Raw genomic sequence first — 17295 nt, forward strand, 5'->3', positions numbered from 1 at the left:
ACCTTTCAATTGTCCGCTACCAGTGATAGAAATAATTTCTATAGTTTGATGCTTCTATAGGTGAAAATTACTTACTATTAGAAAAAAAAACAACAAACGTGTACCCAGAAATTGTAGCATTTATGCTGATGTAAATATTTCCAATTGCTGGTAGGGTAATAGTTAATTAAACAGATATTTAAAATAAATAGTGGAAAAGGACCGTGAGGTTGTAAAGAAAGAAGCATAAACAGACAGCATAAGCAGGGTACAGATTAGGAAACTGCCCATCTGCAATACTACTTAATATGATGTTTTGTAAATTGAACGCAGGGTGTCAAAGCTCTTGAAGGTGTCTCTGTCAGGATCCTCAAGACTGGAGGTGCCTGAAATTCTAGCAGTTCTTGAAAACTTTGGGACTTCAATGTTAATTAACAGTTCATTTACTTGTGCACTCACATTTTGTGCCAGTATGCACCGAAATCTAATAAGATTTTATAATGTGTGAGATCTCAGTTATTTACATTCTCTGTATAAAAGAACTCATCATGCAATAATATGTTGTCCCAGAAGAGAAGTTGTTAAAAAAACCCCCAGTATAACTTAATTCAGCTTGGCTCTAGTTTCATTCTGTGTCTTTTTAATGTTGTGCCCAGAGGTGTTTTGTTGTGAACACACTTTGTAAATTAGATTGCTAATGCATTGTGTATTGATGCGGCTTTAAGAAAAATTAGAGGTTTGTATATTTTGTAGCATGTATAGGATGATTTCACAAGAAAATAATAAAATATCACTCATTGTAGCAAATTTGTACTAGTGTTAAGTTGTTCAGCCTCTTCAGTGAGTTCCCAGGGGAATTTCAGCATGTTATGTCAGAGGCTTGTTCTCTGCAAATTAATGCAGTTAATTAATGAGTTGTAAATAAAACTGAGAGAGACCATTTTCTTGTTTCATTGTTGCCTTTGGGTGTCTGGTCTTGATAATTCTACATGCTTTTATGTACACTAGAAATCTGTGAAATCATGACAGGACCATGGGCTCTTCTGTCACCTCTACTATTGATAAAGATTATTGTAAAATTCTACTTTACTAACGCAATGGATTTTTACAGAACCCTACAGAACAATCAGCTGAAGACTGTACCTAATGAGGCCATCAGAGGATTAAGTGGTTTACAGTCCTTGTAAGTTTTCTTACTTTGCTTTTGTTCTTGTATTGTTCTCCAGTTTCTACTTTCAGTCGCGTTGTATGCATCTGCTTTGTTCTATAGAGTCTTGAAGTATAATCATGTATGTGTAATAATGTACCTGGACTTTCTGATATTGCAATTTCAACTGGAGCAAAGTTTCCCAAGTTAAGTTCATAAAGAATTTTGTCATCTTTGGTGGGGTGACCCAAATCCAAACTCTTTCAAAACCCAAAGGCAGGTGCAAGATTGCTGTGTAAACGCAGTGATGGTGGAGTTAAATATTTATCATCTTTCTTGTGTGTCCTAAGGTGTTTAAGCAATTTTAAAATGTTGTGCAAAAATGAATCATGCCCAGGTCTTTTGTATCCGGAGGAGGAGAAGGGGTTTCTGGGAAGGAGTATTGTTTGAGACATGCATAGTATTGGTTTTACTGGAAGGTGTTGAAATCACGCAGACAGTTATGAAGACCTCGGCCATTATTGCTAGTTGCTCGTAAGATATTTCATATGTGCTTATGCTATCTCACGGCTTATTATGTTTTTATAAAGCATCTTAATCAGACTTTAATAGTTAGTTACAGCTCTCTAGGTGGTAGATGCTTATCACTGTGGTGAGGAGGCGGAGGGGGGAAGGGTTTCACAATTTTTCCTGCTTTCTCCTTAGCTACAGAGAGAGAGGGCAGCTTATTATTCCCTCTGTGCCAAAATTCAGGTTTCTGGCCTAAGATCCTGTTTCTTTCAGTGTTGCATCAGATTATGGAATAGTTTTGGGAAAAAAAAAAAAAAAATTAAAAAAAACAGCTTTGCAAAGTTGCTTTGCAAACTATTGCACAACTTTTGCAAAGGTGCTTTCTGCATTCCCTAAACTTGGATCTTGGCCACTACCTTTTCATAGTTGCTTGGGTATTCCCGCCTTTTCCATCTGGAGAAAGCAGCACGGGCCAAATAAGATTGGGTGCAGGTTGTCCCGCTGGGGAGCGGGAGCCTGTGCGGTGCAGGGACGTGCCACCTCTCGGTGCAGCCCCAGACCCGCTTCTGCCGGGCTGTTACCAGCGCGGATCTCCTGCGTGGGCAGCACGCTCCTCGTAGGAGGAGAGAGCAGCGAGTTTTGGTGCCACGAGTTGGCCAGGACTTTTCCAGGTTTTTGGATCCAAGAGAAGGACAGATGCCGGTTTCTATTTGCAGCCATTTTGCGAATTTAATATCCGCTTTTCCCTCTTGTTTTTGGGGGGGGTGTGTGTGTGTGTAGAGGAGAGAATACCTTGGTCTGAGGGCCACAGTCTGCTTTGCACAAATACTATGCGTTATAATAAAAATCCTTCAAATTACATGATGTGAATAACCCTTTAGTAATTATTTAAAAAAACAAAACAAAACTCCTTCCTGGCTTCCAGCATTTCTGTGATGCCAAAAAAAGAAACTACTTTACTAAATACTTTTGTTGTCTACAAATCATCCATTTCATTTTCTCGACCTTTTTCTCTTTTTCTCTACTTATTTACAGTAATGTTTGTTCTCTAATTACAGTTTAAAATATTAAATTTCCAGTTGCTGGTTTCATGATAGTTTTATCTGCAAAAGGGAAAGGACAAAATCAAGGGGAAAAAAATGAATGTATAAATGAAGCCAGCATATCTCTTTTTTTTTTTTTTTTAAATTTTAAATCAATGAATTTTTAATATGATTGGAAAGAAGATGATGTTAGAGCTATTTAAAAAAAGCAGACATTTTAATTGTTGAAAAAAATCATGGAATGATTATGTACTATTGTATAATGTAACCAGTATAATCGCTTGACATAACATCATTGTAATTAAAATAACAGTAACAATTTGAAGTGTGGTGAGGTTTCTCTTTCTGGGAGCTTCATTGTTCATAGGCAAATGACAAACTGTGTCAATTTTAGGAAGGTGAAAAAGGAGGAAATTGGGTTAATAAGTGGCAAGCTACTTGTTACTTCTTTTTCTGAGGAAAACAAAACTGAGATTTCAGAGTAGCTGTTAGAAATACGGTGGGCAAATGCAGTCTGGAAGTCATCAGTGTCAGAAGCTCAGAAAGGTGGGGCGTTTTTGTTGTTGTTTGAATATTTTTTTTTTTTAATTTTTATTTTTTTTTCTTCCACTGGTGTGGATCAGGCTTTGGGTTGTCCCCCTGTTTGTTCCCAAGAAGGATATCTGTCTGCATTGCAAGATCACCATAATTTGTTAGAATTGGCAACAGTTCGAAAATAAATAAGTTTTTGAGACAAGCGTAGTGAGAAATGTAAAGCATTTTTCCTAAGCAATTTGTTTACTTCACCAGAATGTATTTCTGTAACTTTAATGAATTTCAGGAAAACTTTCAGCTTCTTGCATCACTCATAAAATTACAGTGTAATTATGCATATCCCATACTAATGTAGGGAGCACCTTCTGGCAACAGAATGTAGGACTGGTCCTCTGAATTTTGTTGTAGGCATGGAAACATAAGTGTCAGCATGCTGCTTTATTAATTTTTTTTAAAAGGGGGGAAAAAGGGTGTGGGTGTGTGTGACTTATTTCGCGCGCATCCCCCCCCCCCGCCCCGGAATTTGTGTCAAAAATGGATTTAAAGCTCCTGAGCTGCTGTGACCTTCTTCTAGCAGAATATATGTTAGAAAACCTGCTTCTACCTTCTTAATATACAATCTCCATCCAAAACCTGCAAGTTTAAACATCACTTAACTGACTCTGTTTTGGCAGTTTCCCAGTTTGCTCTGAAGTAGGCTTTAGGGGGATTTTTTTCTTGGTGAAGACACAAATTACTTGCTCATAAAACTTTATAGTATATTGATAATCATTTGGTTTGCAACTCCTGTAGAACTATCCAATTTCTCTCTTGATGTGCTCCAATTTCTAGCTGCGTAGGAAGACGGTTGCCACACTGTATGTATTAACAAGCCCAGTAAACATACCTGGGTGGAAATAAAGGAGATGGTTACAGGAGCTTCATGATCTCTAATGTTTATATTATAGCTGGCGAGTAGCCAGCCTGGTTCAGAATACTAAACGACAGCTCTTTATTTTCTGTTTACGTTGGATATTTTCCCAGCTTTGGCCTCCGAAAGAGAGTTAGAATAGAGTCCTTATTTATGGAGGTGAAATTCAGCAAAATGAAAGAGTTTTGCTGAGTGGAAACTCACTGCCTAGCTCCCCAGAAAAGTTTAGCTGGTGGGATGTATTCTCGTATCGCAAGATGCTGGGGTATCTGGACCGTGGGACTGCACTGCCGAGACAGAAGGCACTACTAGTAGCCCAGCTTGTGCCCGCAGCTTTTGGCAGCAGCAAAAGCTGACAAATAAGGAGCTTCCCAAATGTAAACAATAGTCTTGATGCATTTCAATAACTGCAAAGCATCAACAGTGTATTTTTGTCATAACAAGGTAATGAAGCAGCATACTTTGTATTTTAAGTCTGGAAATGGTGTCGGTGAGGTTTATTGGCGATCCAAGGGTCACAGGGAGAGCCGGAGGCGGTTAAAGCGGTGTGCTGCTCCAGCAGCGTGCGCAGAGCCTGAAAGGACCGGGAAGCCAATGCGGAGGGTCACTTCTTTAAGGGCCTTAGCATATTTGACGGCGATGACTTCTTTTGGTAACACTACTTATGCCAAGCTTTGACCCAAACTGCGGGGATTTGTAAAACGGTTCTGTAAACTACAGCAACTTCTAGGGTTGCTCTAACTCGCTCCAGAAACCCAGCTACACAGAATTTTAAATCAGAGCACAGAATATTCTAGTACAATCCTCAGGGTGTAACGAATACTGGAATTAGTTTATTTAAACAAAGACTTTCAGATGCTTTGGAAAGGGGAGCTGTCTTGCATTTAAACTCAAAAACCCCTAATTGCTGCTAATTTTAGTGGGCATTTGCCATCAAATCCAGGAATAATTTCTGAAAGCTTGTCAATAGCTGCTAATGTATCGGAGGCGATGTATTATAATTGTAGTTCAGGAATCACCGAGTTACTGTCCCTGCACATGTGCAGACATGCCCACGTGCAGGGAATATTAGAGCGTTCTGCAGCAATAGTTCAAAGCGCTGCAGCTACGCTGTTATGCCAGATTCCCAAATTGTGGGTATTGGGCTCGTGCCAGTGTGGTACTCAACTGCGATAGCTCCTGCCTTTCTCTTTGTGTGGGTGTTCACCTGAGCTGCAGGGTAAGTGTCTTCATGCATGTGGTCAGCAGTAATTTTCTGCGGTACCCGGTAGCAGTTCTGGCTCCCCAGCCTGGTCTGCTCGCAGTCTCCGCTGCAGGATCGTAACCAGTTCTGGCGTCTGCCTCCCTATCTCCGAAGGCTGGAGCAGGCTTGAGGCAGGATGAGGCAGGAAGCATGAATGTGCTGAACCGGGACATTATATTTTCTGGGAGAGGGAATCAGCTTGGCCCAGGCAGGAAAGACTGGGATCCTGGTGTGGGATTGAAAGAAATGAGAGCAGGATCTTGCTTTGCAGGGTAAAGATGCACGGCGAAAGGGTGGTGACAGAGGATGGAGGTGTATTTCAGTCAGTCGGGACACACTTAAAATATGTGCTGTAGCACATATCGGCTACAGCCTGGCATTTCTAGCTTTTTCTGATTTTGGGAAGGATTCCTTACATAGATCAAGTTACATCTGTATTTATAAAAAACCAAAACCCAAATCAAATCTAGGAACATTCTGCTGGTACCATAATGAAACAACACAGCTTTAAGCGGTAGTTCACGTAATTTTAGTAACGTAAACCATAAGCACGTTGAAAGGTGTCGGAAGGGAAGATCTCTGAATTTGGAAAGGACAATGCAAACAATGTCTTGTATCAAAAAAATACCGTTCTGTTCTAATTCTGCTAATTTTTTCTTAAGGAGTGTTTTATGGCTTCTGTTGATAGTTTTGTAATTCTGGATTATAGAGTTTTGAAGGACAGGGGTATCTGTAAGCATAGGCTTGTCTGGGAGGCTGTGGAAGATGTTCATTAACAGCAATGACTAGATGACGTTAAGAAGCATTATATGGTCTTATATGTAGTATGCACCTTTAACAGTGGCAGGTGGTTTTTCAACTAATCAAATTTTCATTTTCAGATTTTTTTTTAGTTTCCTGCTTTGCTGTTATTAAAGGGTTAAAGGGGACCAGCCCTCAAGTGAGTCTGTGTTAAGCTATAGGATTAAACTATCACTACCGGAATGGGGAAGGAAGAAATTCACATGCATTTTCTTTTTAACCTGCAAAACCAATACAAACTTAAATATGCTGAATACGCTTTTCTCCCTTGCGTTTTTTTAGAGTAAAGAATGTATAAGAGCTCTCCTGTGCCTGTTTGATTGTGCTGACAAATCTTTAAATATGCAGCAGTTTAAATATACTGCTTCGTGAACTTTACATACTTGCTGAATGACAAGAGTCTCAGTTTTTTTTCTATGTTCACTTTTAGAAGCTGCTCTGGTTTTCTTGAAAGTGAGATACGGGTATTTCTTGTGAGCTTTAGGAATCTCTGGGATTTTTGTAGCCATATTTATTTATTTTTTTTTTTTTAACTGTCTGGGCTTGCTTAAGGAATTGCTGATGTTTAAATAAAAGTCAGGAAGTAATTTAGAAACAGAATGACCAGAAACTTAACCAGGATGGTGGAAGTTACACAGCATGTACATAAAAATTAGCTGAATTCTCTAAGGGCAATGTAGCAAACTTGGTATAATCTCTGACTGGTACCATCTTAAACATTTAAATGGAAGAAATAGATGTGCTGGCACATCAGTACTGGTGGCTGAAATATGACATGTATCATTAGTTTCTGAGAGCTGGTGTAAATTTGTCTTTGAATAAAGCAAATCCTTGTATTGATGTTCTCAACACATAAGGTACAGAGAGCCGCTGCTTGATACGGTGAGCAAACGCGCTGAGTATTTTAAAGTACCTCTGTTAACATGGTGGGTTTATTGCCTTGCATTGTAGTAGAACTTCCTAGGTACCAGGCTTATCAGTACTCGACTTAAAACCTAAAAATCTACTCCAGTGTTATTTGAATGTTTTCTTTGTGGTTTTTGAAGGAGCACTTTAAAGAGCAAAGTTCTTTAACAATTGCCATTGAGCAGAAGTGGTTTAACATGAATTGGGAGTGATTTTCCTTTTGTTAACATCAACGTTAAACTCCTGCTATTAGTACGAGGCTGTTAAAATTTCCCAGTTGCTGAAGGCTGAGTGTGGTCACAGATGAGAGCTAGTGAGGCTGGGATAGCAGCTGCGAATAAATCTGTAGTGGTCTCCTCTGTTGAGGCAGGTAGTATTAACAAACTGTGTGGTAGTGCATTCGTAATGAATATTATTACTAAGGTGATGTTTATGAGCTGTATCTTGCATGCGCAACACCCAGGTGGGCTTTGTGGCAAGGAGCCTGGCCGGCTCCTTGGGGAGCATCTCCAGCGATGGACACCGGCATGCTGTTTGTGGTTTGTCCCAGCAGAGCGAGAGTTGACCATAACACACCTGGAGAGACTACACGGTGGGAGCAGAACATAGGGGTTTTTTCCTCCTCCTACTGAGCTTTGTGCCCAGCTCTCCCCCTCATGTTCCCGGTCCCTCCAGACGAGCTGGGATCACACAGAGCTGCGGATTTCGCAGCCTGGCCGCAGCACGACCCTGCCTGCGTGGCCGAGGGATGCTCTGCCTTTGCCTACCCCTGGTCCGGCGGGCAGGCATCCTCACTGCCTAGCACCTGGCATCTTTTGGAGGATGGGAGAAGAATAAACCAGAGGAGCAGCACTAGAGGGACTGGGCAGCCGGAGGAGACGCGCTAGCGTGGTTCTGGAGGCCCGCCCCCGGCACTATCCACAAGGGATGCAGGCTGTAGGGTGCCTGCCCTAAGCAGTGCTGCTGGCCAGCCCAAACTGGGACCATGAATGTCCTTTCCTCCACGGTGACCTGGCCTCTTAGCCCTTTTAAGCCTGTAAGTAGGTGCTGTGCCCAGTAACAGTGCTGCTGCGCCCGCTTCATTGGCAAGCACCTGCTTTTGCGCAAGTGTCTGGCGCGGGAGCTTCTGCTGCGGTTTGGTGTGGTGCGGGGCTGTTTCTGAGATCAGGGGAGGAGGGAGCTTGGATGGGTCCTGGGAGATTCCAGGGAAACACTGAGGAGATCTGGCGATTTTTTTTTATTTTTTTTTTTTTAATTTTATTTTTTTTCCTTAAGCTCCCAATGCTCCAGAAACGAATAAACTTAGTTTTTTCCTGCCTTCCCCCCCTCCCCACTGTAATATATTAGAAAAGCTGGCTGCCATGCTGTGCCACCTCCCAGGTATCGGCTCTCCATATACGAGTGTACTCTGGCAGGCGTGGCCTAAGACTTGTAGTGAAAAGCTTTATGAAAATTTGAAATACACTGAAGTCAGAATGGTGGTTTTGTGTTTGTTTATATTACTGTATAAATATAAAAAATTCATATATATGTGTCTGTTCGACTTTGGAAGTTTTATTCATTTGAATTGAGGTAGGAGTTCGTATTAGTTTACAGTTTCCTTAAAACTGAGTTAATTGCTTGAAGACCTTTAAGTTGCTATGTTCTTTACCTGTTTTAACAATATGTCAAATACTGATATAAGAGCTGCTGAATATATAGGTTCTATCATCCTCCTGCTCTTTCTTCTTGTGGAATTGGAGTTTGTTTGAGGAGGGAACCTGACAGGTAATGAAAGTGAAGATGACAGCTCCGCAAGTAAACTCTGAATTTATAGACTAAAATGTAAAGGTCTCTCACAAGCCAATGCCTATAGGGAAGCTGGAATTGGAGTAGCTTCTGAAAGATTAAGGAATTTAAGTACATGCTGCAAGCTCTAATTTAAAGAACATAGTCTTATCTTTAACACTTTAATGGAAAAGGACAGTCTTTGAAAAAGTTCAGTCCAAGAGAAGAATATTACTTGTACTTTGCTAGTTATTGGAGCTAGTGAATACTCCCTTATCCCATCTTCAAGAGGTGTGGTCCTCAGTTGTAATATTTTGTGGAAGTTGTCAAATGTTTTAGGTTTGCTTTTCAGCTGTTTCACAAGGTACTCCATTATGTGCGTTTCACACTAAATAGAAGCGTTTCAGCTGTGTTTTGTTCATTCAACGTAATGTGGATAAGGTTTGACAGTTTGGAAGAGAAAAAAAAGAAAAAAATAACTGTGGCACATCAGGCTTACGCTAAGAGGCGTGAAGGAACAGATGAGACAGAATGCGGATGAGACAGAAATGCCCAAATTAGTTAAAAATAAGTCTTGAGGTATGACAATTAGTAACAGAAATCCAGCACCAACAAATATTCTTTGTGTAATCATAGTAATACCCACTTTGGTTCTTTTGATGCTGTGCTTGTTGCTATAACACTTGTAAATCACAGGTTTTCCCTTTAAAACTGTAAAGGAAGGTCAATGGAAACTCTGGGCAAACCATCCGTTTTCAACTATTTTCTTGATATATCTGTTGGCCTCTGGGAAAACCTTGGGCTAGCACAGTGATCTTCAGAGGCAGGGATCGGGAAGTGGCTATGTAAATGGAGGGTGGGAGACAGGCAAATAATCACAGCAGGATGCCCTGTCTTTCTTCTTGACTTTGGCTTTATGATTTAGCATTGCTGATTACTTTCAGCCCTATTCAGACATCGCGTTTGTTAAGATGGTGCCAAAAGTTTGTAAAGAAGTGACAGAAGAGCCAGAAAAACGCCCTCTTTCACCTTCCAAGCCTCCCTGCTCAATGACAACGGCGGGCGGTGTTCTCCTTTCCCCTCCTTGGCTTTATTGCTATGGGCAGGAGAGGATGAACACAACAGACTGGATGGCTGTGGAGAGCCATCAGTTTAAGATGCAGAGTTACTTCGGTACTTGATCCGCCTGCGCTGGGAGACAGAGGTTTTGGCAAAGCAAGGTAGGGATGAAGCGTCCATCATCTTCTCCATGACCCTCTTTGTTCTCCCTGGCTGTGAGTTCAACTCCCTCGTTACGTGTGTCCATCTCTCCTCTGGTCATCTTCTGCTTTAACGGTGGGAGTGGAGGAGCAGGGTGTGGGGCTTCATCGTGTGTTTTTGTTTTCTGAAGTCTGCTAGAGTAAATGGAATTTAGCAAGGAGCACAGTGAAAGTACAAACAAGGCGTAGACAAGTAGTCACAAGGACTGAGGCCTGCCTCTCGAGTCTCTCTCTTAAAAAAACCCAACCAAACAACAAAAACCAAACCCCCAAAAAGGAGGGGGGGGGGGGGGGGGGTCAGGGAGAAATTAGTTGGAGAAGACTCGGATATGTTTATTCCACTGGAAAATAATTCTTTTGATCTTCAGGGAGGTGTGTGAATTTAGGAGAGAGAAGAAAGACAGGTAATTTCTAGTTTTGTTTTTTTTTTCTGAAGCAGAGCCGCAGGCTTTTTTCCTCTTCCCCCCCTTCCATTTTTTTCTTTATTATTATCAGACATTTAATTTCTCTGAAACGTTCCAGTCTCAGTGCAGCCTAAAAGCATTCAAACAGAACAGTGTACACACCTGTCAGACCATGGGGCAAATGATAAGGGGATGCCAGTTATATGAACCATAGGAATTGCCTCTTTGATGTATAGCTTTAGAGCTAATGGCACCTCACTCATCTAAGGAGAGAGCCTTTAACTGCAGACAGTTTTGTAAGTTCCCACTTGTATTGGTGTATTTGTTGCTTAATTTGATGTATTTCTTGACTTTATTACATGGAAATTCAGCTGCTGACTTTTTTTCCTAATAGTTTGAAATATGTAAACCATTGTACATCACAACAACAAAACTCTTTTATGGAAATAGATTAAGTGCATTAATTCTTGATCAAGCTTGTCTTCTCCCTTTGAATTCAGCACGTCCTTTTAAGTGTTGAGGACCAGAAGCACTTTTGCTGCTACTGAAGCCGTCGTGACTGTGCCCAGGGACAAATGCAGCACAGTCGCTTGGTCCGCTCTGCCAGCCCAGAGAGGGACGGGATGAATGGCTGGAGGCAATAACTTCTTAAACTAACCCAGCTGGACTTTCAAGAGCATGTCTGATCATGGCTTTAGAAACACAGTGAACGCTTAATGTAACTCAAAACCTGTGCTGATTTGTGTCGTAATGAACATCGATGGTAATGGAGGAGGGTATACGTGTTTTGTCTCCCCGGACAGCAGCGTACACACCATGGCTGGTACACCAGTCATTTCAAAGCGGTTATGCAAGGTGTTTTCTTTCCATGTTTGCAGCAAAGTCACCACGGTTCAGCTGAAGTGCTGATCTAGAGAAGACAGCCTCTAGGTCAGAGGCCAGTCAAACATTGCCTGTTGCTCTCAGCCCTATGCTGGCTTGGATCGGTTACGATCCCGTTTTTTTCATCTCGTGGGCTATCACTGCTGACCTTTCCTCTCATCCCCATATGAAGAATAGTGCTTTCTTAATGTTTTGCTTCTTCCTGGCTCATCCCTTGCCCGTGCCCATCCCTGGGGCTTCCATCTGTGTAAATCCAAGCTTAAGCTGTTAGTCTGGGTGGTCTTCCACTTTTGTCGCTGACACACCTGGTTACATGGCATAGTGTGGATGAACCTGAACCAGTCCCCATCTGTGTCATTTGCCTGCCCTGGTTGCCATTGATGCTATCCAAGTAACTACACTGCTAGTGTAGGAAGATGAAAAAAACCAACTTGGTTCAGAGAGCATTGCATGAGGAAAAAGCACATGTCATTTTGCACGAGAGTGTCTGTTGTCACTGCCAGAGCCGTCAGACAAGGAGTTGCAGTATCAGGTTTGTCATTTGTCATGGATCAGGATTCTGGCCGAGACTCTGACAGTAACACCTGCACGTCCCGTTGTGAGGGCTTCACATCTGGAGCTGGAGCTGAGGATGTGCATTTTAGCCTCCTAGGTTTCCAGGTGTGGAGTGTGGGGTGGGTTGGGGTTTTTTTGATGCTTTGAAACCTGAAGAAGCAGTGAAACCCCATAGCATAGGTGAGCTGGTAGCTGTAGCAGAACTAATTGTTGCACGTGGTTTGACTTCCTGTATGGAAGACAGTTAAGTCACTTTCTACGTGTGTTACTACTACTAATGTTTGCGATCGGAGTTCATTTGGGGAAAAAAGTGTGATGGCAAATCCGGTAATGTATGTACAAGAGTCAACAGTGCAAATGTGCTGTTTTGCGTTTTGTTGTCGAGGATGTTAAAAAGGATTAGGTGCAAGAGTGAAAGAAATTTCTCAGTTTTGGTTGATGATATGATGTTTTATTTGTCAGGATAATTCATAACTCTGACTTTGTTCAAGAGCTGCTTTTAATAATCTTGTTCTCTAAAGTAGTCGCTGAAGGTGTACAGCAGTACCACAAAACAAAGCATATAACAGTATATGATGCTATCGACAATGTAGCTGTAGGGATAATCAGTTCAAATGAGTAAATGCCTCTGCAATCTTTGGTACACTATCAAGCTACCATTTTGAAGACTCGTTCCAGTATTAGCAGCTGGGGGTTTTGCGGGGGCGAGATGTCTATTGAGTTACCAATTCAATTTGTTAAGCTGATTATAAGCATATGAATTTGTTAAAATGTTTCATTAAAAATGTCTGAGAAGTTTTTTATGAAGCTTTCTTTTATGGGCTCTTCATTTGCCTTATGGGGTGTTCATGCATCATTCAGTAAACCTTTGAACTTTCCAATATTAAGTTATTTCAGTAAAGCACATTTAAGCTTCAGAAAAATATTCAGGAGTAATAGGACTTTAATTGCTTTTTTTTTACTTATCTGTAGTTTGTGAGTTCACTATGTGAATTTTTTGTGTTTTAATGTAGGCGTTTAGATGCTAACCATATTACTGCCATACCAGAAGACAGTTTTGAGGGTCTGGTGCAGTTGCGTCACCTTTGGTTGGATGACAACAGTTTGACAGAAGTTCCCATCTATCCGCTCAGCAATCTCCCCTCTCTGCAGGCGTTAACGCTGGCTCTCAACAAAATAACACACATTCCTGACTACGCATTTACAAACCTTTCAAGTCTTGTTGTTCTGTGAGTATCTGTAAATGTATTTCGTAGGTCACCTTGATTCTCTCCTCAGTTAGTTTTGATTAATCTAGGATGGCACTGCAAATGGTATTTTGCTATGTTTTAGCTCAGTTGTCTAGTAACAACCTATGCCACCAGCACGAGATGACACCATATATACTAGCCAATCTGCTGAAGGTTTGCTAAAGGCTTTCCCCTAAACAGAAAGTCAAATGGGCTATGGGTGGTGAGATTGATGTATATATTTTCCTGACATCTCATTTTAGTAATGAATATTTCAAACCAGTGGTTGTCAGAGAAAGCTTTCAGAGATATTAAAAGAAGAAAATATGCTCTGCCACAGACCTGTTTCTGTGTAGTCTTAAATATCTCCAAGGATGAATATGAAAAATTAGTTTGATTTATATGTTTAAATCATATTTTTATCACGCTTCTGGAGAATGAGTAAAGGTTTAAAATAGGTGGTCTTGACTGCAGGCAATCTATTCTGTTCCCATATGAGGATGAAATATTTCTGTCTGGAAGTAAAAGACATTATTCTGCATAATCCACCCCATGCAATGTTTTTTCTAAACCATTTAGCTGTCTTGGTTTCATAGAAATATCTGCTAATGCGTTAACTTATATGAAATCATTCACTTGTTTTCATGCTTGTTTTGTTTTTGCTTTGTAGGCATCTTCATAATAATAAAATAAAAACTATAGGAAAACACTGTTTTGATGGATTAGACAACCTTGAAACCTTGTAAGTATGTTTCTTAAAGTAATATGTAATTCGGTGTTTGTCTCATTCCCATCTTAATCCAGGTTACCTTACTGGTATGGTGAAGATTTTGCAAATAAGGCATGTGTGCACCATGCAACACATACCACCAACATTTAGGTCCAGCTCAGGTATTGGAACTGAAGGCTAGTATCAGTGCAGTGCTCCACCAAAACTAATTAACTATGCTGAGAAGCAGGTAAATATTAGCCTGGGTGAAACGTCACCTAGGCCATGATGTGGCTCTAATGTTCCTAGCTCTGAGCTAGCTGGTATATCTTTGCATAGCACTCCACTGAGTCAGGTGGATATATCAGAAGTGTTTGAGTGGCCCTGTGGGTGATAAGGGACAAATATTTGTTTCTCAGATTTAGTGTAGGATCAAACATATTTGAGAGACACTGCCAAAACTGTTGTGTGATGACAGGAGGTTTCTCAGACGGCCGCAGCGGGCTGTTCACCACTGCTCCTCCATTACTGGATGGGCACCAGTGCCCGCCAAGGAGACTCTTGCTCCTGCATCCCTGCAGCTCCTGAACTGATCCTGTGCATGCGGGTAGAAGACAGCCCAGCTGCTGGTTCCCAGGCTCTCGTACAAGAGATTTCCCTGAGTTCACTTAAAATACTGGCAAATATTAAGATTATGGACTGGCTTATCTGAAGCAGTGAGCCTTATGTTCCTTCAGACAGAAACAGGGAATGGGGGCAGGAAGCATCACCTTCCCCTCGCCCCATGTCTGCTGTCCCCGCTGACAATTCATACTCCCCCCAGAACTGGGAGTCTGGAGTGGCCGGATCCTAGCTCCGCAGTACTCCTCAACCTCCAGAGTGCCGCCTTGGCGAGGAGTGGTTTTCAGCCACTTGGGTCACAATCTCCATTTCCCTTCAGCTCACTCAGTGAATTTCTAATAAGTGGTGTCTCCTTCAGTGGTGCATTTCGTTATGCTTAGGAGAATGCTAAATAAATAAAACAAATGAAGGAGGGCAAGGGCAAGCCAGTGACAACTTCTGTTACCGTGGGGAGTTGGAGGAGTCCAGGAATGCTGCTTACTCCAGATCTTGTCATTCTCTTAGAGTCTGTATATAGAGTCTTAGAATGGTTTGGGTTGGAAGGGACCTTAAAGATTATCTAGTTCTAACCCCCGTGCAGTGGGCAGGTACACTTTCTACTAGACCAGGTTGCTCAAAGTCCCATCTAACATGGCCTTGGACACTTCCAGAGATGGGGCATCCGCAACCTCTGTGGGCAATCTGTTCCAGTGCCTCACCACCCTCACAGTGAAGAACTTTTTCCTTACATCTAATCTAAATCTATCCTCTTTCAGTTTAAAGCCATTACCCCTTGTCCTATCACTGCACGCCCTTGGAAAAAGTCCCTCTCTGGCTTTCTTGTAGGCCCCCTTTAGGTACTGGCAGGCTGCTCTAAGGTCTCCCCGGAGCCTTCTCTTGTCCAGGCTGAACAACCTCAGCTTTCTCAGGCTGTCTTCATAGCAGAGGTGCTCCAGCCCCCAGTCATCTTCATGGCCCTCCTCTGGACTCGCTCCAACAGGTCCACGTCCTTCTTATGTTGGGGGCCCCAGAGCTGAATGCAGTACTGCAGGTGGGGTCTCATGAGAGCACAGTAGAGGGAGAGGATCCCCTCCCTCAACCTGTTGGTCACGCTTCTTCTGATGCGGCCCAGGATACAGTTGGCTTTCTGGGCTGCAAACAGACATTGCCAGGTCATGCTGAGCTTCTTGTCAACCAGCACCCCCAAGTCCTTCTCCTTCGGGCTGCTTTGTGCTTGGGATTGCCGTGACCTATGTGCAGGACCTTGCACTTGGCCTTGTTGAACTTCATGAGGTTCACATGGGCCTGCCTTTCAAGCCTGTCAAGGCCCCTCTGGATGTCATCCCTTCCCTCCAGCGTGTTGACCACACCACACAGCTCGGTGTCATCAGCAAACTTGCTGATGGTGCACTCAATCCCACTGTCCAAGTAGCCAACAAAGATGTTAAATGGCGCTGGTCCCAATACCAACCCCTGAGGAATGCTGCTCGTCACTAGTCTCCACTTGGACATCGAGCCATTGACTGCAACTCTGTGAGTGCAACCATCCAGCCAATTCTTTATCCACCAAGTGGTCCATCAGTCAAATGCATGTCTCTCCAATTTAGAGACAAGGATGTCATGCAGGACAGCGTCAAATGCTTTGCACAAGTCCAGATAAATGACATTAGTCGCTCTTCCCTTATCCACCGGTGCTGTAACCCTGTCACAGAAGGCCACCAAATTTGTCAGGCACAGTTTGCCCTTAGTGAAGCCATGTTGGCTGTCACCAATCACCTCCTTATTTTCCATGTTCCTTAGCATAGTTTGCAGGAGGATCTGCTGCATGATCTTCCTGGGCACAGAGGTGAGACTGACTGGCCTGTAGTTCCCTGGCTTTTCCTCTTTTCTCTTTTTAAAAATGGGGGTTATGTTTCCCCTTTTCCAGTCAGTGGGAACTTCCCTGGACTTCCATGACTTCTTAAATAGGATGGATAATGGCTTAACCACTTCCTCCGCTAGTTCCCTCAGGACCCGCAGACGCATCTCATCAGGTCCCATGGACTTGTGTACCTTCAGGTTCCCGAGATGGTCTCAAACCTGATTTTCTCCTGACAGTTCTTCATTGTCCCAGTCTCTGCCTTTGCCTTCTGCAACTTGGGCAGTGTGGCTGGAGCACTTGCTGGTGAAGACTGAGGCAAAAAAGTTGTTGAGTACCTCAGCCTTCTCCATGACCCCGGTAACCAGGTCTCCCGTTTGCTTCCAGAGAGGGCCCGCATTTTTCCTAGTCTTCCTTTTATCAACGACGTACCTATAGAAGCTTTTCTTGTTGCCCTTGACGTTCCTGGCCAGATTTAATTCTAGCAGGGCTTTAGCTTTCCGAACCTGATCCCTGGCTGCTCAGACAGTTTCTCTGTATTCCTCCCAGGCTACCTGTCCTTGTTTCCACCCTCTGTAGGCTTCCTCTTTGAGTTTGTCCAGGAGCTCCCTGTTCACCCATGCAGGCCTCCTGGTGTTTTTGCGTGACTTCCTCTTTGTTGGGATGAATGGCTCCTGAGCTTGGAAGAGGTGATCCTTGAATATTGACCAGCTTGCTTGGGCCCCTCTTCCCTCCAGGGCTGTATCCCATGGTACTCTATCAAGCGGATTCCTGAAGAGGCCAAAGTCTGCTCTCCTCAAGGCCAGGGTAGGGAGCTGGCTGTGCGCCCTCCTCACCGCCCTCAGGATCTTGAACTCCACCATTTCACGGTCAATGCAGCCAAGGCTGCCCTTGAGCTTCACATTCCCCGCCAGCCCCTCCTTGTCGGTGAGAACAAGGTCCAGCGTAGCACCTTTCCT

At 42.8% G+C, this 17295-nt stretch overlaps 1 protein-coding gene across 1 annotated transcript in view; it reads left to right on the forward strand.

Moving 5' to 3' along the window:
* The window catches only part of LGR4 (leucine rich repeat containing G protein-coupled receptor 4), an 85043-nt gene that overhangs the window by 51194 nt on the left and 16554 nt on the right, over nt 1-17295 (forward strand). The window contains exons 4-6 of the mRNA XM_049821401.1: nt 1091-1162; nt 12954-13169; nt 13840-13911. Of these exons, the coding sequence (XP_049677358.1) occupies nt 1091-1162; nt 12954-13169; nt 13840-13911 (360 nt within the window). The remainder of the gene's footprint in view (nt 1-1090; nt 1163-12953; nt 13170-13839; nt 13912-17295) is intronic.

This window comes from Accipiter gentilis, chromosome 17 (genome assembly GCF_929443795.1).
Source record: "Accipiter gentilis chromosome 17, bAccGen1.1, whole genome shotgun sequence".
NCBI classification, from domain to species: domain Eukaryota; kingdom Metazoa; phylum Chordata; class Aves; order Accipitriformes; family Accipitridae; genus Astur; species Astur gentilis.